This window comes from Trichosurus vulpecula, chromosome 6, assembly GCF_011100635.1.
Source record: "Trichosurus vulpecula isolate mTriVul1 chromosome 6, mTriVul1.pri, whole genome shotgun sequence".
Lineage (NCBI taxonomy): Eukaryota > Metazoa > Chordata > Mammalia > Diprotodontia > Phalangeridae > Trichosurus > Trichosurus vulpecula.
Window position 1 is genome coordinate 159,582,050 of NC_050578.1, and position 23,919 is coordinate 159,605,968.

The following is a 23,919-nucleotide window of genomic DNA, read 5'->3' on the forward strand; positions in this document are numbered from 1 at the left end:
TTAAGTGCAAAGTATATTGATCCTCCTTCCATTTTCTCTTTTCCATTTAGTTTAGAAAGGGGGAATTAAAAATAATTTGAAATTTGGTAATTTAACATATAAAAATTAATTTTTAAAAATGCCAAGTCATTAGCATATAAAAACGTTTCTATAAGAATTCTTATTAATTTCAGAAGATAGATACTTTTGAATCCCAATGAAAGATATTGAAAAGTATCAAATCTAGTCTATTTTTAGAGGGCAGGCTGAGGGACAAAAGATGCTATAAGCAATCTAACTTGGTGATGTATTTTTAAAAACTATCATGTAAGTCTACATTTCTATCCTAGTCAGATCAGGGATCCAAAAATGCTACCAGATGTATAGAATTCTTTATTAGGATGGTTCTCTTTCACTTCTCTTGTTTCCAGAAGTTGCTTAACATTTCTTTAGTGTAACAGTTTTATTTTGTGATATGCAGGGACTAATATTTATCTTTAGTCACTAATTATACTATTCTGTGAACTACTGAGTATAAAAAGCAAGTATTAATAGAGTTCTCCTATGGAGACATTATTTGTGCCATGTACACATACATGTGACGAGGACACCTAGCAGTCATTTGTTTCAAAGAAATAAGGCAACAAACCCACTGAACTTGTAAAGTTCCCAAAGAAGAAAAAAATAATAAGGAACTAATGAATGCAAATTATAAAGAGGAAATATTGGGCATTCATATCTGTGGAGAAGTCAGAAGTCTTCTGTGGCGAAGTTTTGAAAACAAAACACAATATTACACAAATAAAACACAACAGTAGTTTTTTGAGACTTACAGGGAAAAATGCATATATCCCATAGGAAGATTACAGGTTCTCTTTAGAATTTTTCAATTTGAAAAATAAAATTCAAAACCAAATATACTCTGAACTCTTGATATTTGAAAAAAGACCACATTGTTATATCCCACAGTTGCCACAAAAATATTTTTAGAGGGTTATAAGACACTTGTTATGCTGGCCTCTCCTTTATATGTGCTGGTTCTGTTAATAGGAAAGCAATCTGTAGTTCATAAGACTGTTATGAGTATGCTAAAAAAAAAGCTTCATCAGAGAATGATTTGTAAAAACAAAACAAAACAACCTTTAATTACTTGTCTAGAATGTTAGACTGAAATGCCAATGCTCCATTCAATACCTTAGGTAGGAAGATTGAAGATGGCCATTGTATCTTCTTCCAAAACAAAATACATAGGTTTCACATATGTGGAGAGGAAAATATATAGTTGAATATTTCAACAGTTCTTAAAAGAAGCATGCATTCGTTTTTCCCTCTTCAATATGGCTCCTCCAGGGAGATCAGTGACCCTGACTGTCCATTCGATTAAATAAAGTGAGATCATCGTCACATTCCATGTTCTCTAATAAGGTACGTCTATCTTCATTGGCGTACGGAGATAACTGGGCTTTTTTAGAAGTAGCTGTCAGCTGACTCCAGGTAATATCGGTGTTTTTAAAAGCATGCAGAAGGAAGATGCCATTAATAATGGTGAAGAATCCACTCAGTGTCCCAATGACATCCCCAGCATTCATACTATACCACTCTTTGAATAAGATGGCAGAATTTGTCACTACTATAGATGTGAAGAAAACATAATAAATAGGAGTCACTAGAGATGCGTTGAACGTATCCAGTGCTTTGTTGAGATAGTTAATCTGAGTACTGACTGAGACTATGATTGTCACCAACAAAATAAAGACAAAGGGATCCTTGTAAACCGGCTTCCGTTCCAACAGCTCCTTGATGGCGATTCCTAAGCCCTTGACAGAAGAAACTGAAAATACTCCAATTACCGAACAAATTGAAACGTAGATTAATATATTGGTCTGACCTTTCTTTGGAGCAACAACCACAATCAGCACCAAACAGACCACAATTACAACCACAGCAAAGGAAATAAATGCTATTAGGGAAGAGGGAGGAAAAAAAAAAAGCAAAGTTAGTCAATGCTTTCAAGATATTCTTCCAAACCACTTTCCTTATATTAAGTTAGGAAGCCATTGTTCCCACTAATTTGAAACCAGAAACAAAATATAAAAGCGTCGCGTGTGTGTGTGCGTACCTGCGCACACACACTTGCAATGCTAACAATAAGTATCAATATTTTTCTTTCTAGTCAATTAACAGTAATGCCCAAGGAAAACTTATAATCCCCTTAATAAGGCTAATAAGGAACAAAGTAGTTATAAATATGAGAGGCATCTTTGGTTAGTGGACAGAGAGTCAGTTTTAGAGTCAGGAAGTCTCTGACACATTATTTATTTGACCACAGTAAAGTCCCTTAACTTCCCAGTGCCTTTCTCTAGGACTATAAATTACATAAGATGCCAATCTGCATTGGTAAAGAGTGTTTTCCATATTGGAACTGGTAGATTCGCAGGTCTGGACTTTCCCTCCTTCCAGAAAAAGGGGAACAAATATTCCAAATACTATAGACAAGGGAAGAAAGTGAAGTAGAATGTGAGGTAAGTGTTAATGGAATTTTAATTACAAACCTGGATCTCTTAGTTTTATTTCCATATCGTGTAGAGATGTGACTTCCTCTTCTTTGGGGGCGTGGATAACCATCACAGTTGACCCCAAGATACTTAACATGCAGCCTATTTTCCCATGAATGTTCAATCTCTCATTTAAAAAATGGGCCGACAATACTGCACTGTTGGAGATGAAATGAAAAAACGACAAGAAGCAATCATTCTCATTCAACTAACTTTTGATTCCATGGTAATTAAATGGTCCCAATATGGCACATGCTATTCTGTACCCTAAGCAACTCATCTTAATCAACACTGAAATGTTTTCAAAGTTTCCCCAATTTTCTTAAATGGAAACAGGGGCCATTAAACTATAGATATGGATCTCTGTAGGCTGCAAATTTACTTTTTAAACCACACATTAACATTTTATTTTGTTAAATATTTCCCAACTACATTTTAATCTGGTTTGGGTTGCACTCAGGAGTATTGTGGGCTGAATGTGGCCTTTGGGCCATGAGTTTAACACCTTGGTTTAAATCATGTCAACCCCCTCAACCTCAGTCCTTTTAGGAAGGCTTTAAAGTTGAAGATTATTGCTTTAATCATTCTGTGTACTCCTGCAAGATCTTGTACAATCTTTTTAATATTCCTACTTTTCATTGCAAAAGTGGCAGAAATTCAAAAACCCTGTTCTCCCAATTTCTATTTTAGTATCTTACCTGTTTGACAGAATATTCTTTTTAGGATGTAAAAGTATAGGAAAGCCCCAGGGAAAATGACACGCATAGTGAAGACCTATGTACAACAGAGCCAGGAAAATGTAGGAGGCTAAGGCTGTATAGTTTGTACTGGGGGTTAACTGTGATTGTTGACAAAGAAGGGAAAAGAAAAGGAGCTTTTGTAAAAGCAGCATGGGTCAGGAGTTGGAAGGGATCATGATCTGCCAAAACGCGTCTATTTGGGAGTAAAATAAAGACAAACTCAGAAAAACTGGAGCCATGTTCTTCCATGAACTAAATATTCAGTTCAAACCCCTGATTCAGAAGAGCAAGCTCTGGATTTGTGGTCGAAGAACTTGGGTTCAAATTCTGCATCTGCTACTTTACTAGCTGTGTGAGCGTAAGCAAGCCTTTGTGGGCTCCAGTTTCCTTATCTGTAAAATGGGAGGGGGAGCTAAGTTTGGATTAGATGGCCTTTAGGGTTCCTTCCAGCTCAAACTGTATGATCCTATCATACTTCGCTTTACTTTGAAAATGACCATTTTTGGTATGAAATCAGAAGAATTCTAAACAAAAGCAGAATGCAGACAAGTAAAAATCTTAGCAAAAGCTCAAAAAGTGATTCCAATTCAATACTGTTTTTTTTCCAGGCTTATCCATGATCATTACCATGAGCAACGGCTTAAGAAAGGAAGAGCTTGGCAGCGCTCTTCGTAAAACAGAAGTGTTAAAAATATTCTCAGTTTAAACCAAGCAGGAAACCAAGTAGATGATGATGACCGTGTGGAATATCCCAAGAGAAGAATATTTCTATGTGAACCTCTGACACATGTATGCACATATATGTATATACATGTATGTATGTATGTATCATATATATATATATATATATATATATGTATTATACAGGGTGTCTCTAAAGTCTGGACACATAGGAAATCTCATTAACATCTCATTAACCATTTCACCAAAGACTCGGTGTTGTTCAGAGACTTCTTTTTCTAGGGTATGCTAAAGAAGAAGGTGTACTCAATGAAAATCACAGCTGCAACACACTAACACACTTGATTGAATGCATGAAGAGTGAATGTGCTAAAACGGACGGCAATGTGGAATGAGTGCATCGAGTTCATGTGAATCTTGCAAAGCACATCAACCCTTGCATCACAAATGATGGAAATCATATTGAAGATGTTATTTGTTAATATTCCAATTAAATAAAATGTTGTTGAAAATTTCATTCATTTCATTTCTGGAAAATATGCATTTTTGGCCTATGTGTCCATACTTTAGGAACACCCCGTATATACATATATATTCTTATGGTTTACGATTATTATGACATGAAATACCCTTACCCTTATACTTCTTCCTTAAGTCTCACATACCTTATAAGAACACTCAGTGCCCCCAAAGGGGTAACCAATGTTGCAGGTGCAAAAGCATATGCAGCAAAATTTGCAGCCTCTCCTATTCCCACTATAAAGCAAACAGGATTGTTGACACGAATGTTAATTCAATTTATTAGAAGATAAAAATAAATAACACATAGATAGCGGTGAACTCATACCAAGGACTGGTCTAAGCAAACATGAATAAATTATACATGAAAAGTTTTGAGGTTTGAAATTAATCCAGAAAACCTATTAGTGCTTCAAAACACATCGTCCTATAATAAACTAGGGAAATAAAAGTGATCTAATACAAAATGGCTGATAGTCACACTCAAAGAAAAGACAGATTAATATACATTTAAAAGACTTCCAGAACTCAGTTCCAATTGTACCTGGGTAGCCAAATGAAAACTAGTAAGGGAAGACATGGAGAATTCTAAGGACCCTTTCTCTTTCTGCCCAAAAAGCATCACTGTTTCACAAAACAAAAAATGGAGTTAGCAAAATTAGAAGGATTTACAGATATGATCCACAGTGTGTAGTTAATAGCCTGTCAATAAGCATTAGTTAGTGCCTACTCTGCTAAGTGCTGGGGATACAAAGAGAGGCAAAAGACAATCTCTGCTCTCAAAGAACTCACGGTCTACTAGGGAAGGCAACACAAAAAAAACAACGATATACAAACAAGATAGAAAAAGGATAAACTGGAAATAGTCTACAGGAGAAAGGTATTAGAATTAAGGATGATCAGGAAAGATTTCTTGCAGAAGGTAGAATTTTAGCTGGGACTTGAAGGAAGCCAAGAAGCAGAGACAAAGAAGGAGAACATTACAGGCTTTGGGGCCAGCCAGTGCAAATGAACAGAGCTGGGAGAAATGAGTGTCTTGTGTGAATAACAGCAAGGAAGCCAGAGCCACTGGATCACAGAATACATGAGGAGAGTTAAAGAGGAAGAAGCCTGGAACCTACCATAGAACAGTCTAATCAGATGTTCTTCAGTTGGCCAATGTCTACAAATGTGCAACATTTAAAAGCTCACAAGATCATCTCCAAATTTAATCCTTACAACCTGAAATACAATTAATTTCTAATGCAAGGGTAAATCTTAGAAGCTTGTTATCAGTAGAGATGATTCTGGGTCAAAGTATTGACCTGTCACCATTTGGAAATTTCCTCACAGACTTTAGGAGGTCCAACTGGTAAACTCCAAACCCACCCCCAATTCCATACACCTCACACCAGGGATTAACATAGAGAAATACACAGAAGGCCAACAGTAAGAGAAACATTTCCTCTCATATAACACATTTTTCTTTTTTGCTTCCAGATGGTAGGGTTGTTTTTTCCCAGTTAAGCTACCAAGTATAAATTGCTCTAGGAAAACATGATATCTAGAAATCTGCAGTTATAGACTAGATTGATCAGGGGGTAGTTACTTATACTTTCTGGTTAGACTAGGCCCTTCCTCCTAGGAACAGAGAGGACATGCTGATTTTTGTTGTCATTGAGTCATTTTTCACTTGTGTCCACATCTTCATGACCCCATTTGGGGTTTCTTGGCAAAGATACTGGAGTGGTTTGCCATTTCCTTCTCCAGCTCATTTTACAGATGAGAAAACTGAGGCAAATAGGGTTAAGTGAATTGCCCAGGGTCATACAGCTTGTAAGTGTCAGAGGCTAGATTTGAAAACTTAGGAAGAGGAGCCTTCCTAACTCCAGGTCTGGTACTCTATCCACCGCACCACCTAGCTGTCCTGACATATTGGCAGAAACAGCCAGAATGACTGTTTAGTCCTTCATGTAGGCGTGTGAGAAATTCTACTAATATCTATGTGTATATATCCTCACATTGACTAGACTCAAAAGATGAATTTGAAGGTGTCTGGGGTCTGCTCCTGGAGAAATACATTTGTAACAGACACCAGCTCTCTTTGCACTTTTGAACATTTAAAAGCATAAACGCCAGATATTAGGAGCCACTCAGGTCAGACCACAGTCCTTATAGAGGGGACCAGTTCCTGGCTGGCCTTCAAGTGTTCAGTGGTGTGTAAATCAGGAGAGGCACCTCAGGTGTCTGGGTCATAGACTGAAACTTGTCCTCTATGTATCTTTTATTTTAACATCAGTAATATCTAGCCAAGTTCCCTATGAACATGAGCTGTGTCTTTCTCCTTCAAATCCAAATAGCGCATTGACGTTGCTATGTGAGGAACAGGCCCCTGTAGGGTTCTTTTGAATGTACTTTCTCGTCTAGTACATCTAAAATGATTAAAAATGTGAGCACAAAACTATGTCTCTGGACCATAGCAATTACATAAAATGAGGTACAACTGTATTTCATTTCAGATACTTACCTGTTCATTGCCCAAAACTTCAATACTAATTTATTTTTCTTCTCCTATATTTGAGCAAAGAACCTAGGTATTACTTCTACCTCTGCCACAGAACAGTTGTGCATCTTGGCCCATCACTTCTTGTTAGGCCACTGTTCCTCTATAAAACATTGTCGTTGCCAATAAAGTGATTTCTAAGACTTCTTCTAGTTCTGTGAGCCTGTATTTGTCCCTGTAGGTACATAGTATTCTCTTTATATCTTAGCTCTAAGAAAGAATGTGTGCAAATTATTTAATTTTCCAATACAATCCTCAACAACCTTAATTAAAATCAAATTAGAAGGAAGGAAAAGCCCTTTGAAAATTGTAAAGTGCTGTCTAAATGAGAGGTATATTGTTATTAACTCATCTTTGAAATTCTTACCCATTGTATCTCACAATAACAAAGTCAGTAAGGAGAAAAGTTGATTTTCATCTAAAATGTCTCCCTTCTATGAGCAAGTCCTCTGAAAAAAACTCTGCTCTAGAATGTAAAATCACAAGAAAGTTTCAAGCTTTTGGCCAGGAAGAGTAGGTGATCTGCAAATGGTTGAAAGGTACTAATATTAAAGATTTCCTTTTAGCTACGTGTCAGTCTGGGGCTGAAACAGTTTTTATTCAAAGGTGAGAAGGAAGAGACAGCCCTGATGGCATCTCACCAAGGTTTCTGGAGGTCCTCTCTACACCCAGACACTTCTGCAACCCTAGCCCAGGAGAGATAGGAGGCAGACAGAAGTAAGAAATCACAGATCAGAGACAGCCGGGAGCAGGTTGAGGCATGAGTGTGACTTGTTTTTCTTTCCTCATCTCGAGGGGCAAGTAGTGACTTATTTTAACTATGGTTCTGCTCCAACAAGAACAAGGTATACTTAAGAGATATATTGATAACACAGTTACAATTTCAGAGCAGAAAAAAACTAGGTAAAGTATGTGAAGAAAGCCCTGTTCTTGATTTTCTTCTTAAAATGTGTGTGAGGTAAGAATTTAAAGGGGAAATATCACATTTATCATATTTCCTTTCCCTCCATCACTCCAGGACTATACAGTACAAATGAAATAAATGTCCTTTGAGCCATAAGATTAAATGATATGTCCACTTCACATAACTATACGAAGACATACACATTATTCTATTTACGAAGCCAGTTGTGTGACCCTGGGCAAATCATCTCACCTCGCTATTCTAGGCAACTCTCTATGATTATAAATTAAGAAGGCACACTTTTATTGGTAGGGAGAGTTTCTTCATCTGGGAAACCAGTAAAATCAGGTTCAGTCCTGATGTCCTTATCTACACCGGCTCCTTCTATACGGAAGCTTGGTAAATGGATTTAATCTCTATCATGTTGATAATCTACTCTTAACCAAATATTAAAAGTATCATACTCTCAATCTGTGTCATTTCACAGATGTATTGTAGGAATGAGACACTTACTTGAGAGCAATCCTGCCCACCAGAGCCATTCCCTCAGGTAAGAATGTCCACCTTGCCCTAGAAAAATAAGCAAATTTTAACACGGAAAGTGATGAAAACCCAAACTCAGAAAAAGCTTTACCGAGATGAATGAGCTAAAATGGAGAAAAAAGTGGGGCACAGAGGACAAAGCCCCCTTAGCAAATATTTTACCAGTAATTTCCCAAGAACTTTGGAAAATGTTCTCTTTCCTGCTTCTGGGTATAGGAAAAGAAAGAAAAAACAAGGAGAAAAGGCACACTTGGTCTCTCCTATGATTAGCTCCATTTTTAAGGAGAAGAGATTGCTTGTAGCCATAGATGGTAGTCTCCCAATTAGAGATGAACAAGTTCAGGGATGCTGTACCATGATGTCAGTCCAACTGGGAAAGGCTTTCTGAATGAGCTAAGTTAAGTTTCAGTATAAATTAATAACATATAAGATAAGTTTTTTTTAAAGGCATTAGAGGCAGATGTCATATAGTAGAAAGGGTAATGAACGAGGAGTCAGGAGACTGGAGTTGAAGTGCTAGCTCTGCCTTGACTTGAACTACAACTTTGAACAAAGTGTTTTATCTCCTTGAGTGTCAGTTTCCTCATCTGTAAACGGGGGAGGGGAATTCTACCAAATCAGTATTTTTTTTTAAACCTGGAGCCATGGACTCCAAAGGGACCTGTGCATAGTTTTCAGGGGGTCTGTGAATTTGGATGGGAAAAAAAAATCATCTTTATTTCATTACAATTAATTTCCTTTATAATCATTTGTATTTTATTTTATGCACCTAAAAACATTCTGAGAAGGGGTTCATAGGTTTCACTAGACTGCCAAAGAGATCCATGATACAAAAGATTGAGAATTCGTTAACCCTAAGTTCTAAAATCTTATGACATCTCATGAATTAAACCTTAGAAAGTTATTTCCTTTAAAAAAAATACTGCGGTGTCATCTTTAAAAATAAAGGTTACTTAATGTTTATTTAAATTGAGTTATTTTATTGTAAAATTTTTAAATTTAAAAAAGGAAAATAATACTCTTGATTGAAGGGGAGGAGGATGGAGATTTAAAAAGAGTCACCATGTGAGACTTCAGGCTCCACAGGCCTAAGGGCTTGAGCTTTACTGTTCAAAGCATGTAGCTGTGGAATACTCTTGACACTTGATGATAAAATCTTGCAAAAAATTGCAGTTACAGCATTTGAGGGAAACTCCAAGCAATAAAATTGCAAAATTAAAGCTACAAAGTAAAAGCAAATTTCACACAAGTTATAAAGTAAGAACCAGTTTCATTCTAGACTTGACTGTAAAGTAACTGACCAGTTCATTGAGCTGGGCTCATCAAGTCCCTGAACTCCCTAAGCTCAGGTTATTCAGCCTCCACAGCTGACAAGTGTGTGAGATTGTTAGAAGAGGAAGATAAAAATTTGTGGCGGGGGGTGGGGAGGGAGGTATCATATGATCATAGACCTAAGGCTGGAAGAGATCTCAGAATCCATCTGATCCAACCTCCTCATTTCACAAATGAGGAAACTTGAAGTTTAGAGACATTAACTGATTTGACCAAAAGTCAAAGGCAGGATATGAAACTACATTCTCTAATTGCAAAGACAGCATCCTCTCCATTGTGCTGGTAAAGGCTGGTGGTGAATGTTATATTTGTGGTATAAGAGTTCAACACAGCCAATGTAGTATAGTAGAGAGAGAGAGAGCTGATCTCAGGACCAGGAGGACCTGGCTTCCAGTTCCACCTCTGACCACAGTGGCTTTGTGTTCCTCGGCAAGCCACTTCTGCTTAAGCTTTCAGGGCTGCAAGCAGCTCTCCAAGACTAGAAATCTCTGTGAAGGTGCCCCCCTGCATTGGTAGAAGGCAATTTCCTCACTTGGCAGTTCTCTATGCCAGTGAAATCACAAGTCTGGTCCCTATTCTTATCCCAGGAAGAAAGAAAGAACGAACGAAAGAAAGAAAGAAAGAAAGAAAGAAAGAAAGAAAGAAAGAAAGAAAGGAAGGAAGGAAGGAAGGAAGGAAGAAAGAAAGAAGAGACAGAGAGAGAGAGAGAGAGAGAGAGAGAGGAAGGGAGGGAAGAAGGAAGAAAGAAACAGAGAAAGAAAAAAAGAAAGAGAAGGAGAAGGAAAGAAAGGAAGGAAAGAAAGAAAAACAGGAAAAGAAGGAAGAAAGAGAAAGAAAGGAAAAAGTACAGGATGAAGGAAGGAAGGAAGGAAGGAAGGGAAAAAGATGGAAAGGAAGGAAAGAAAAATAGGAAGGAAGAAAGAAAGAAAGGAAAAAGGACAGAAGGAAGAAAAGAAAAAGAGAGAAAGAAAGAAAGGAAGGAAGGAAGGCAGGGAGGAAAGAAGGAAAGAAGGAAAGAAGGAAGGAAGGAAGGGAGAGAGAGAGAAAGAAAGAACTACACTTTGGGGCATTAGTTTCTTACCAGCTCTGGTTATTCCCTTTCTAGCCAGTTGTAAGAGTCCCTTCTTTTTCAGGATGAAGCTGGAGCCTATGAAAACACTGGAACTTATGGCCAGGACTAAGCCTAGAAAAAGGCTATATTGGTTCTCTGCAGATGTAGAAATGCTCAGGTTTGTTCCGTTGGAATTCCGGTTCTCATGGGTGACATAAGAAGCCTTTAGCTGTGACACATTGGTGATCTGGCACCATGCCTGGTAGGAGTTGGAACACACCAAAGAGAGCACAGAGCCTGGAAGAAGACAAATAGGAGAGACATTCCACAAATGAAGAAGTGCTTTTTGAGTCTCCCATGCCCACCTTCATCAGACAGGGGAATAATAATTGTTCCCATTCATACTACACTCTCAAGGTTTACAACAACAGCCCCCTGAGCTAGGTAGTTTAGGTCTTATATTTCAATGGATGTATGACCTCACCATATGTACTCTCCACTACAGGAAAGATAGGAATTCTGTGCCTTCCCATCCAGTGCAATTTATGTCCATGCCTTTCTATCTGCCATAGAGGATCTACTCAACATACACAAGACTTTCCTTTTTTTTCTTTTAATATTTATGCAGCCAAAAAACAGTAGTTATGGAGAAATTTCTCTCTCTAAATGCTTTAGTCAATAGAGAGAAATAGCAGACCAATGAATTAGGCATGCAACTATTTTATTGATATTTCACATAACCCTTTGTGGGGGGGGCATCCATTCATATCCATCACTCTCTCTACATGACAGATGACAGGTCAGCTTCTGTTTCAGGTCCCTGATGAATTTTATGTAGTAGAAAAGATCATAGGATCATAGATTTATAGCTAGAAGGCACCTTAAAGGCCACTGAATCCAACACTTATTTTCTAGTACTCTAGAGTGTTGGTCTGGAGTCAGGAAGACACATCTTCTGAGTTCAAATCTGACCTCAGATATTTATTAAATGTGTGACTCTGAGCAAGTCACTTAAGCCTGTTTGCCTCAGTTTCCTCATCTGTAAAATGGACTGGAGAAGGAAATGGTAAACCTCTCCAGTATCTTTATCAAGAAAACCCCAAATGGGGTCAGGAAGAGTTGGACACAATAGAAAAACAAATAAAAATAAACAGCTCATCCTACCTACCCCTCCAGAGCTACAACTCATTATTGGTGATATCATGCAGCTGACTTACACAGACCACATATCTTTACTTGGGGAGGAAGGGGTGGAGACACTCAGTCTCCCTGTCTCATCCAGGCTGGAAGTATAGTGGCACAGGCCCAATCTCACTGCTGATCGGCCCTGAAAATTTAACCTGCTTTGTTTCTGTCCTTAAGCTGCTTGTTTGTCACCTGCTCACCAGAAAGGTTCTGGATTCAATGTGGATACCCAAATGGCTTAAGTACTGCTGAAGCTCAGAACTCCCAGGCACAAGTGATTCACCGGCCTCAGACTCAACAGTCGCTGGGGTAGCAGGAATGTGTAACCATGCCTGGCCTACCCAGTACCTTTCCATAACCCTTTGGATCACTTTCAAAGTGTAAACAGTATTATCTCCATTTTATATTTAAGGTAACTGAAGCTAATAAAGTTTAAGGGACGTGCCTATGGTTATATAACTAAGTGCTGGAGCTGGGACTTGGAACCAGGCCTTCTGACTCCAAGGCTCTTTGCTCCAAACCACAGTCTCCTCTGGAATTCTGTAGAGCACTTGGCACATTCACCTCATTTAACAAACAACAACTATTCCACAAGGAACCTAAATCGTCTAATTGGCAATTTAAGAAGAAAATATCCTCCCAAACCAGTCAATTGTGGTTATTTTTCCATACCAGTGTTAACTGAAGAGAACAACTCCTCAGATTTTCTAACTTTCCTTCTAAATGAAATTAAGCTTAATATTAAAATGAGTTGTGTGCCTGTGATTTTTTTAATATACAAATGACTCAACTGAATTAATTCCATTAAACATTAAATATAAGGCAAATAAGATTTTCAAGTACTAAAAAAATCTCCAAAATTCCTTATGAAATAATGCTAAATGGCAAATCGATTATTAATGTTATCAGTCAATATGTCTTCTCTAAACTTTGTATCTCCCACAGCAGATAACTGCCAAGTTTTTGTTGAATTCAATTGAACTGACATAGAGAAAAAAATTTTAGAACAAAAAAAAAACAGAGTAGCAATTAAATTTTAACATAAAGGCACATTTGCTTCTCCTTAGTTATGAAGAATTCCCATAGATAGTATGGACCTTATGTTCATGTTCAAAAGAATATGCATGACGACTTAGTGAATGAATATGCTGAGAGATGGATATGTGGGCTATTTTAAAAAAACATGCAAACATGCCTCTCAGAGTATCTATACAAAGAAAAATTCTCTAATGTCTGATGATCAAATCAGTTTTGCAGTAGAACTTCAGTAAGAGAATCAGTATTTGTCCCATAAAAGGGGCACAGGGTTGTACAGGACAGAGGAGTCAGAGCTTTGTCCCCCGGGCACCCGACATGGGAATGAGGCACTCTTCTTTCTGCTGACCCCATGCCACAGACCCATGAATTCAGGTCAAGCTCCCCTGTTGAGCTCTTAGCCACCAGTGACCTATCATACTGTGGGCAATTTCTTGTTTGCTTCCAGAACCAAGGAAAGTGACGCCTGCTAACCTTCCTCCTGTTATCATCCTCCCCCTGCCTCCTTCCCCTTCCTTCATTCCACCAGGGATTAGAGAAGGGGAGATTGTCCAAAACATTGTCAGCCATACCACAGGGGCATAAATTGAACTCTCTGGGGATGGATTAGTGCTCCCCCAGTTTGAGAAATTCACCTGAGGAGCAAGGAATGTAAAAGCCAGTGTATGCTGTCTAATTGAGATCTTGAGGCTTTCTTGCACCTCCGAAGTAAGTTTCTGTTCGGCTCTACTGTTATCTCTCCCTCTTCTCCCAGGTCTCCCTTTCCCTTTTCAGGCATCAAAATAGTTCTGGCTCTGACAGAATGTTATATGATCATCTGAGTTTTGCTACATCAAGAATTCAGAAAAATGGAAGAAACATTCAATTTTAAAATAATGGTGAAATCGAAGAACTTAGTGGTTTCATTTCTCTTAACCCATTTGTCTTCCCAGGATCACAAGCCAGATAGGACAGATAGTATTCTCATTTTATTGCTTAAATATATATCTAAAATGATGAGAACTGAGATACTTTCCACAATTTGGAGGACTGACCACATTTCAGAGACAAAGAATCAAATGATAACTCAGCACATTGCCATTACAACTATGATTAGGTTTCTTCAGGTCTGATATTTTCAGTGCTGTTCTATGATTTCCAGCAGTCTCTTCCTAGCAAGGACGGCTTGGGGCTTTCACGCAGGCTGACACCAGGCAATATGTCTGCCGTCCAGCCCCACTTCTCTGTCCCCCCTCCTCTAAAAACCTGAAACAGATTGTGGGTATTTTGGGTAGCAAAAATTCCCAGCAGACATAGTAGTATCAGTTACATTCCTGGCTGAAAAAAATAGAAACAAACAACTCAAGACATCTGGCTTGACTGGCCAAAGTGAATTCCACCCCCAATAGCATTCATGTCACTTGTTATGTGGTTAACATAATTATTTCAAAAACTCCATCCCTGGAATCAGTGTAGGAGGATTCCTCCATACCAGCGAAACAATGTTCTTTCTAAGTAGTCATGGCAGAATGTCTCCTACATTTATAGGGCAGGAAAAGGGGTTGAAGGGTGAGGTAGGAAATAAAATGATCTTTGTAATTGCGAGTACCCACTGTATACAGTGGAAGTTAGAACAACAGAGGGTATGCTGTAGTGTCTGCGGCAGGAAAACAGGACAAGGCAGCCCAGTTGCTCCAATCTGATTACTGATTCCAGGAATTGAACGTTTTCATGTTGTAGTAACATTTAACTGGTGCATAAGGAGAGATGCTGTGACATGAGGAAATAAAAAAGAACAGAGCAATGGAGGAATGGTTTATTTCAGTGTTACTTAGTGGGAAATTAGTCAGTCAACACCTATAACAAGTAATGAGGATCTAACATGATACAACTGAGGAAACAGGCAATCCATTCTCATTGTCCTCAATGAGATACAGCATAGTGGATAGACCACTTAACTTGGGTTTAGAAAGGCTAGGGTTCGAATATCACCTTTAATGCTTGTTAGCTACATGACTAGCTGTGTGTTAAGTGCAAATCATTTAACCTCCCTGAGATTGTTTAATGAATGGGGATTATAGTATTTGTAGAACTTACCCCAGAGTTGTGAGTTAAACGCTTTGAAAGCTTTAAAGCATTATATAAACACCAACTATTATCAGTATTATTGGCCCTACTGTAAAAAGAAAAAATTGGAGGGGGGAGGTGTGTGATAGGACAGATATCAGAACTGTCTCTACTAAATTTAAAGTTGGGAGCAATGTATACAATAGTTGCTGTTGAGGAATAAGCTTAAATAAACAGAACAGCTTGGAAGCTAAGAATCAGAAAAGTCACCTATTGGATCAATTAGTTTGGCTGAGACAACTTGCTCTGAGGTGTAAGTCAAATACAGCTTGGATAGAACTAGCAGTAGGAGCATCCGCTCCTCACAGAAGCTACATTTATCAAGGAACTTATTCCTAAGACAGAAAAAAGATGATGAAGTTTACAATTCAAGTTGTGGGTCATCACGAGCATCATGAATTTTTTCCTCATTCAGATGCCTCCTTGACAGGTTTCTCTAAGTGAGTACATTGGTGATTCAGGTTATGTGTAGATGTAATGTATTTGATTGTTCATTCATTTGTTTTAATATAGGAGGACCTGGGATGTTGCTATTTCTTTCACTTTATTACAAAATAATTATTAAATATTATTATATTAAATATCATTAAATATTATTTATTCCTAAAAGGATTATTTTAAAGATCTAAAAGTGTTATTATGAATGGCTGGTTTCCATAAATGGAAATGCATCAGCAGGAGTTCAAAAGCTACAGTGGTGACTAAGGGGAGTGTATTCTCCTATAACAATATTACTCCCAGTATCCTGAGACAATCTGATTGTAGTGGTAGTCCTCTAGGAACCCAGACTGCGGAGTGATCAAGCCCTTCCAGAGAGGGAATAGTCAGTTGTCTACATGCTCTGTATGAGGTATTTTGTGGGTGGTTACCCATTCTATTGTTGTACCTTTACGTAAGTTGTTTTCTTTGCTCTGTTTAATTTGATTTATATCAGTTCATGTAAGTTTTCCCATGGCTCTCTGAATTCTTCATACTTGTTATTTCTTATGGAACATTAATATCCCATTAGATTTATGTACTACAAAGTGTTTAATTATTCCCCCCATCAATTGGCATTTATAATTCCTATTATACCCCCACTGTTAAATTATTCTTCATATTAGACCCACAAATTATGTATTTAATTATGTAGATATTGTACGTTCCCTTTCATACTCCATGGTATTCTAAGCTCCTTGAGATCAAAAGTGTTTATTTTTGTCTTTGTATGTTTAGTATCTAGAATGGTGCCTGGCACATAAGTAGGCCTTTAATAAATGCTTGTTGAATTTAATTCAATAGGAACCTTTTTTTTAAAGCAATAGCTGAGATACCTATCTTATTTCTTTACTCTTAAGCAAAGTAACAACGTTTTTCCTTAATAAGGGTGAAAAAAATTCACCATAAGTACATGAATTACCTTTAGAGTAGTGCTAATTCTTCTTAGAGAATTAACTTTCCAGAGTTATCATGAAGCCAACTTGCTTTCTTTGAGAAATCACAATTTGTCCTCATTAGCATTGCCTGGGCCCCTCTTCCATTTCCTTGATGTGGGCAGTACAGTGGATCCAGAATCAAAGGACCTAAGTCTGAATTCCTGCTCTGATACATGTTACTTGGATGACCTTGGAGAAGTCACCTACTCTCTTTAGGCTTGAATTTCCTCATTAATAAAATGAAGGGGTTTAATTAGATGACCTCCAAGTTTCCATCCAGCTCTAAATCTATGATCCTACAGGTACTGTGGATACCTAAGAAATGCTTTTGACAGATTTTTCTTCTATTTTTCATTCTTTGTTCTATCTCTCTGGAGAGAGAATAGGAGAAGAGTATATTTTTAAAGGAAGGTGATGTAAAAAACAAATTATATCAATTAAAGATTTTTCAGTGATAGGAAATAATAGAAAAGGTTATAAAATAAATTTGGGAAATTAGTGATAATAGTTGATATCTAAACACATTTGATCTTTATAAGTAGCCCTGTCAGGTATTTTATAGATGAAGAAACAGGTCTGTAGAAGTTTTAATTCATTTGTCAGTGGACACACAACTGCCAAGATCAGAGGCAAGCCTATGTCTAAGTATGGGGTGGGGAAGATAAACCTTTAAGCACAACTTAAATAAACAAAGCTACCACCTACATAAACAAAATTAAAGCTGAGCTACCAGTTTTGGTCCTATCAAACAGTTAAATACCTAGTGCTATCATTCTGAAAAAATATTTCCAGTTGACAATGCAGTCAGGGATCCAAAGTACTCCCAAGCGCTTTTAATTGTCCGGTTCCGTACATCTTCTATCGTAGTTTCCATATTTTACTGTCTTTCTGTTGCTAATAACCCTAGATCAACAGAGATGAACATTTCTTGGGATGAATGGGTAGGAAATGGAATCAATCACAAGAATTTATAAGCAACTATCATGTGCCAGCTACTCTTCTAGGCACAGATACCAAGAAAAAAATGAAAATGGACCCTGCCATAAAGGACCTTACAACTTACTGAAACGTGAGGAATGCTGTTACTACTACTTTCTTAAGCCACTTTTTGTCCTTTTCTTGGTCATTTACCATTTGTTAAATGCAGGATGTCCCTAAAGTCTGGGCACAGAGCAAAACTGACGGCAATGTAGAGTTATTGCATCGAGTTCACGTGAATCTTGCAAAGAGCATCAACTTTTGCATCACAAATGAGGGAAATCATATTGAAGATGATATTTGTTAATATTACAATTAAATAAAATGTTGTTGAAAATTTGATTCATTTCTTGAAAATATGCATTTTTCCTATGTGTCCAGACTTTAGGAACACCCTGTATTATGCTCAAACAGAAATATCCCATCCTATGAGCAATACTATTAATGGGAAATTTGTATTACCTCAGACCATTTAAAGACTTCCTTCACCATTTTGGGCATTTACCAGAGGCAGGGTAGGATGTGTGAACTCTGCGCTAGGACAATAGTAAAAGACAGCCCAGTTGCTCCAATCTGATTATGGGCTTGGGAATTGAACATTTTCATGTTGCGGTATAATTTAATTAGCTGATGCATAAGAGGAGATGTTGGTGGCATGAGGAAGCAAAAAGGGATAGCAGTGAAGAAAATATTTACTTTGGTCTAAAGACCTGGCCTAGAAGCCATGCTGCCTCATTCAGAGATGGTCTGTGTGATACTGGGCCAATCGTTCAAATTCTCTCAATACCCTAGGCAACTTTCTTTTTTCTTTTCTTTATTATTTCTTTATTCTTTTCTTCATTCTTTATTTAAATTGTTATTCTTTATTCATAATAAGTATGAATATTTATTATTTCTTTATATTATTTTCTTTATTCTCTATAAAGAAATTTTTATTTATTCTATTCTTTATTTTATATAAATAAAAATTTATTGTTTTTTTGGAGGTAATCAGGGCTAAGTGACTTGCCTAGGGTCACACAGCTAATAAGTATCTGAGGCTTTCTGCACAACTTTCTAAGACTCTAAGTTGCCCAATTTCTTGGAGCCTCCTATACCAATTAATCAAACAACTGAAAAGCATTTATTAAGCACTTAGGATATGCTAGATCCAGTCACTATACTCATTCCTACTATAATCAGGAAAAAGAGCTCATGCCTTGAAGCTATTAAACAAATTAATCTGGTAGTTTTTCCAATATAGTACACAAGCTATCTCTTTGGCTAAGTATATGAAGGATTTATTTACTCAACAAAATTGTGGAAAATAATAACTCTTGTGCTTTATCACAGGGCTATGTGGGATCTTCAGATATGTAGACCTGGATGTTACCCTGCACATAGTGGAATGAGCTCAAGAATAGGAGTCGGGGAAGAGAAGTAAAAATCCAAACCATCCACAAAATTTGGGCAATGCTGTTAATTGGGCGTGTGCCTGTAGTCATTTAACCTCTTTGGCTCAGTTTCCTCATTTGTAAAATAAAAATCACAACTCACATTGATACAGGTTTACAAAGTGCTTTCCTACTAATAATCCTTTTAGGTCAGGAGTGGAAGCATTATTTCCACAATTTTATAGATGAGAAAAGGGAGCCACTGGTTAGGAAACCTGCCCAGTGCTTGAGATTACACTAGAACCTGGGTCTTCGGATTCCCAAGATCAGTACTCTTACAGTATTAGGCGTATTATGAAAAAGAAACAAGATAATTCAGCAGATGTAGAAGTGCTTTGAAAAAGTAGAAGTACAGGGCAGCGAGGTGTAGCACTGGCCCTGGAGCCAGGAGGACCTGAGTTCAAATCCTGCCTCAGACACTTAACATTTACTAGCTGTATGACCCTGGGCAAGTCACTTAATCCCGATTGCCTCGAAAGGAAAAAGCAGAAGTATTATATGGATTTATACAGAGCTGTACCCATTCTAAATTACAATAATCAGACTGTCTAGGTCAGGGGTGGGGAACCTGAGGCCACATGTGAACTTCTAGATCCTTAAGTGCAGCCTTTCGACTGAATTCAGTCTAGGTCTTAACATTTTTACGTTGTACAATTCCTCTAATTATCTCAAAATTTGGTAGAAGGGCTGTTAGGTCAATGGAAGGATCATAGATTTAAAGCTGAAAGGGACTGCAAAAGCCATTTATCTAAGGCAACTCTCATTTTATGGCTCAGGAAAGTGAGGCCCATGGTGATTAAGAAACTTGACCATTGTTACATATACAAAGTAATAAGATTAAAAGAATTTCAGTCCAGGTCCTCTGACTTCAAAGACAGTATTCTTTCTGCTATTCCACCAAAGACCTCAAGCCAAATCCTGTCTGTCCTCTTTCCTGTTTGCTGGCTGCTGCTCTAGTAGAAGAACCTGAGAAACAGAACTATGTTCATTTTTAATTAAACGACATTCACGAATTCCTCTTTGTAAATACCTTGTACAATGAGATTTATAATTCACACACCCTGTCCATGGAGCTCCTTAGGCAAACAAACAGAGGTGGTTGTCTTGGAACAGCCTTTGCCTTTTGGTTTATTATTAAGGAAAGGAAGGAAATACGTTGAAGTTTCTGACTTACCTGGGAAATAATTCCATTTTAAAAATTACTATCTTTTATTTTACAACATACATTTCCCATTGTATTACACCATCTCCCGGCCCCCTACAGCTAACTCTATTAACAAAGTATTTTTGAAAAGGAAAAAAAAATCAGTTTGGAAAAATTAACCAATCCACTGAAAAAGTTTTAAATTATACACAGTATCAGGAAATAATTTTAGATTGAACTCTATAACACAATCAATCCAACTCTTAGTTATCTAGTCTTTGTACTACTGAGGTATATGCTTTCCCGCCTTTGTGCTTCCAGCTAGACACTTCGCTGAATCCTTAAAAAAAAGGGAGAAGAAACCAAACAGCCTGCTATTTGTTAGGAATGAAAGTTTTAAAATGTCTATCTACTGATCTGAATTAGCCCTTCTCACTAGTTATGTCATCCTGGGCAAGTCACTTAACCTCCCTTTAGTTTCCTCTTGTCAAGTGGGAATAATATCACCTCCCTTCACGGAGTTGTCTGGAAAGATAAAATGAGAAGACACTTGCAAAGTACTCTGCAACCTTAAAGCACCATGTATGTGGATGCTTCCATGCTAAAAATATAACAAAACTCCCATGAACTCCGTGCTTATTCCCACCTTCTCCTTTTATTTTCTGAAAGCATTTTTAGGGTGCATTTCAGACTTTTTAGTTGGCTGTATCCTAAACCAAGTCATAGGGAAAGCTTGTCAGTACTGAAAACAACTTAGGAAGTTTGATTTCCAACTCAGAGTACCTTCCCCAGGGAGTTAAACAAAGTCCAAGGTCTTAAGGAAACAGCGTCAAGATGACACATCAAACACGAATCCAGAAATGAGAAGTACAGGATTTCAACAGCTCTTGCCTCTTCCCAGCAAAGATTTAATTAATGAAAGCAGGGTCAGGCTGTCAGAGCATGTTTTGCCGCTCCTGTCAGTAGTGGGAGGGAAGTGGTGCACAGATGACAAAGAGTCATACTTTTTAATAAATGCAATCTCTAAAACAATATTTTATTCATAATCTTCGTTTTACATCGTGTTTATTTAAAAATATACCTCTCCTTTACCTGCAGATCTATCTTTGTAACAATGAGTAAAAGTAAAAAAAGGGGGGGGGAACCTAGTTCAATACATCAACCAAATCTAATAGTATATTCTATGTTCCACACCTGTAGTCCACCAGCTTCTTTATCAAATTTTTTCTTCTTTTAATTTATAATGTTATAGTCATCATATATGTATATATACACATGTACATAGACATAGTCTAAGCCAAGTCCCTCATTTTATGGATGAGGGAACTGAGGCCCATGGTGATTAAGAAACTTGATCGCTGTTATATATACAATGTAATAAGATTAAAAGAATTTCAATCCGTGTATGTATATATGCATATCTATACACAAAAACACATATATGTGTGTGTATATATATATATATATATATATATATTCAATCAGTAAACTTTTATAAAATGCTTACTTCATACCAGGTACCAAGCTGCGTCGGACTTTATTCTTAATGCAATCACTTTTAACGCCAGAAAATGACGTTGCCCGCAAAGGTATTTACATTGTAATTAGTCCCGTCTTGTGAGTTACACTAGGAGACTTTGAACACCGGATGTGTACACCCACCCACCCCAGGCCAGGCGCAATTTTCAAACACAAAACAACACACTTCTCTAACTCCGTCCACGGGTTTGAGGTCCTCTAGCCCAGTGGTGGCTCGGTTCTAGGGTGAAAATCTTGGTCCAAAGTCAGACAGTGAAGGGTTCTCCTTTTCCCACCCAGGGGCGGGGGATGGGAGGGTGTGCGCCCCCCAGGAGCCGCGCTCTCGGCCACCTACAGAGGGGTTGTCTGAGGGGCTGTGTCTCTCCACCCCGATGGCCCCGCTGTGATACGTCGAGGAACCCGCGACCTCCCCTCGCCCCCAGCCCACGCCGCATCCTCTTCCCCGCCCCACCCACACTCCCTCCTTACCTTGCAGGCAAGGCTGTCCGGGAGGCGGCGGCACCAGCACCCGCTCCACCATGGTCCTGGGACGGGGTTCGCTGGAGCAGACCCGACGCTCCCTCACCGATCTGGCCCTCTCCCCCGCCCCATCGCAAGAGGACTCCGCAGCCGGCTCCCCCAACACCAAGTCCTAGACTCGCCTCTCCACCGGCCCACACCTGCAGGTCGCTTCAGCCAATGGGGAAGCGCTGGGCGAGGTCTCAGCCCTGGCCACACCCCTTCCCACGCTGGGGCAAGGGGAGAGAACTCCGAGTCTCGGCCGGGCTGCTCCGTGGGCCGGCTCAATGGCTGGAGATAACCTCGGGTCAATGGCTTAAGGCAACCGAGTCACGTCTGGGCCGACCGTAGCCTCTTCGCCTCCGTCTACCTTGCTTTAGTCTAGAGGGGCGACCCTCCGGGAAAGCCCTAAAAAAATTTGCAGACAATTCTCACTGCTCTGCTGTAGACCAGAAGGCTTGACTGTGGGAAGGTAGTTTGTCTTTGTTCTTTTTAAATTTTTAAACGTCTCACGTTGGCTGTATTTATGGGCTTTGCCATTTTGGACCTGGAGGTTCCACAACTCTGAATACTAGACTGCTTCTGGCTCCTTTTGTCCTTCTTTTATCCTCAACCCCAACGGCAAATCATTTTATTTTTGTATGTCAATTGTAATCTCTTGGCACGTACAGTTGGAAGTGACCATTGAAAGCAATCAGTTAAACGAACTTACTTTGCAACCGTCTTTGTTTTTGCTCTGCATATGTGGATTAAATAATTTTTAAAAGGGCAAAAAAACAGTTTTCATACTAGAATTCTATGTTGCCTGACTTCCTTTTTTAATTTTTAATTTTTAACCAACCACACGCCAAAAGTTAGGTGACTTGGCCAGCATGTCAGTAAGTGAGCAGTCTGACGTTGGAAGCCTCATCCCACTGATTCCAAGTTGAGTGCTTTTTCCACGTTCCCCCCCTACTTATTTGTGACTTAAAATTCTTCAAAATAAACTTAATTCATCACTGAGAACCATTGCTCACAACCACCTAAAGTTGAAAACATCCTAAATTCATAATATACCATAGTACATGTAAGATGGATACGGTAAAATCATGACTTTACTAGGTAGGGCATTTTTCATTAATTCTTTTTTTTTTTTTAAATAAGGGAACTGGAAAAGTCACTTAGACTCTGTGCTTGGCTCTTAAGAATTGAGTAAAATGAACTCATTTTGCAACTCTTTACTTTGCATAGGAAGTGCTATTAAGTTTGTTAGGTAATAGTTTAATAAATCTTGCTTTTCTTCTTCTCAGGTTGAAGAGTTAAGAGCAATTAATCAAAGTTCATTCTAAAGCATACAGGTTTGTGGCTGAACTTTTACAAGTATAGGAGGGAAGTAAGGTGAAAAAAATGTGGAAGGTAAACTGGGCAGAAGTCTGAAAAATGTTTTGGGCCAACAGTTAAAAATCAGTTTTTAAAATTGAGCTGCTTATTTTATGTTGTTATTTGTTGTTATTTTGGACTCTCTGAAGCCAAACAGTAAATATTTGGGAACACAGAAGTGTGATTTTATCACTAATTCCTAATCCAAAAAAAACCATACCCTCCTTTTTGGGAAAACAGGTAAATTAATGAATTGCTGAAGGACTCTTTGACTCAGTGATCCCACTCCTGGAAAATTTGACAAGGAAATTAGTGACAGAAAGAAAAGTCCTGTTTGTGCCAAAATAGGTATAGCTCACTATTTGTTGTAGAAAAAATGAA

General features: G+C 38.2%; 1 protein-coding gene across 1 annotated transcript; it reads right to left on the minus strand.

Moving 5' to 3' along the window:
- Positions 1 to 781: 781 nt before the first annotated feature.
- NIPAL1 (NIPA like domain containing 1) lies at positions 782 to 22,261 on the minus strand. Its single transcript, XM_036763942.1, has 6 exons — positions 22,150 to 22,261; positions 10,877 to 11,143; positions 8,434 to 8,490; positions 4,621 to 4,711; positions 2,532 to 2,692; positions 782 to 1,939 (listed from the first exon to the last, which is right to left on the minus strand). The coding sequence occupies exons 1-6, from the start codon at positions 22,199 to 22,201 to the stop codon at positions 1,335 to 1,337; spliced, it is 1,233 nt and encodes a 410-aa protein (XP_036619837.1). The 5' UTR covers positions 22,202 to 22,261; the 3' UTR covers positions 782 to 1,334.
- Between the last annotated feature and the right edge of the window lie 1,658 nt (positions 22,262 to 23,919).

What these genes read in the sequence shown, in the direction of transcription:
- NIPAL1 (XM_036763942.1), bottom strand. Translation starts at nt 22,201, where the DNA reads ATGGTGGAGCGGGTGCTGGTGCCGCCGCCTCCCGGACAGCCTTGCCTG. An exon ending in AAAGGGAATAACCAGAGCTG is followed by an intron (nt 8,491 to 10,876) that starts GTAAGAAACTAA and finishes TTATTTTTCTAG; the next exon opens with GGCAAGGTGGACATTCTTAC. An exon ending in GCACTGAGTGTTCTTATAAG is followed by an intron (nt 2,693 to 4,620) that starts GTATGTGAGACT and finishes CATCTCCAACAG; the next exon opens with TGCAGTATTGTCGGCCCATT.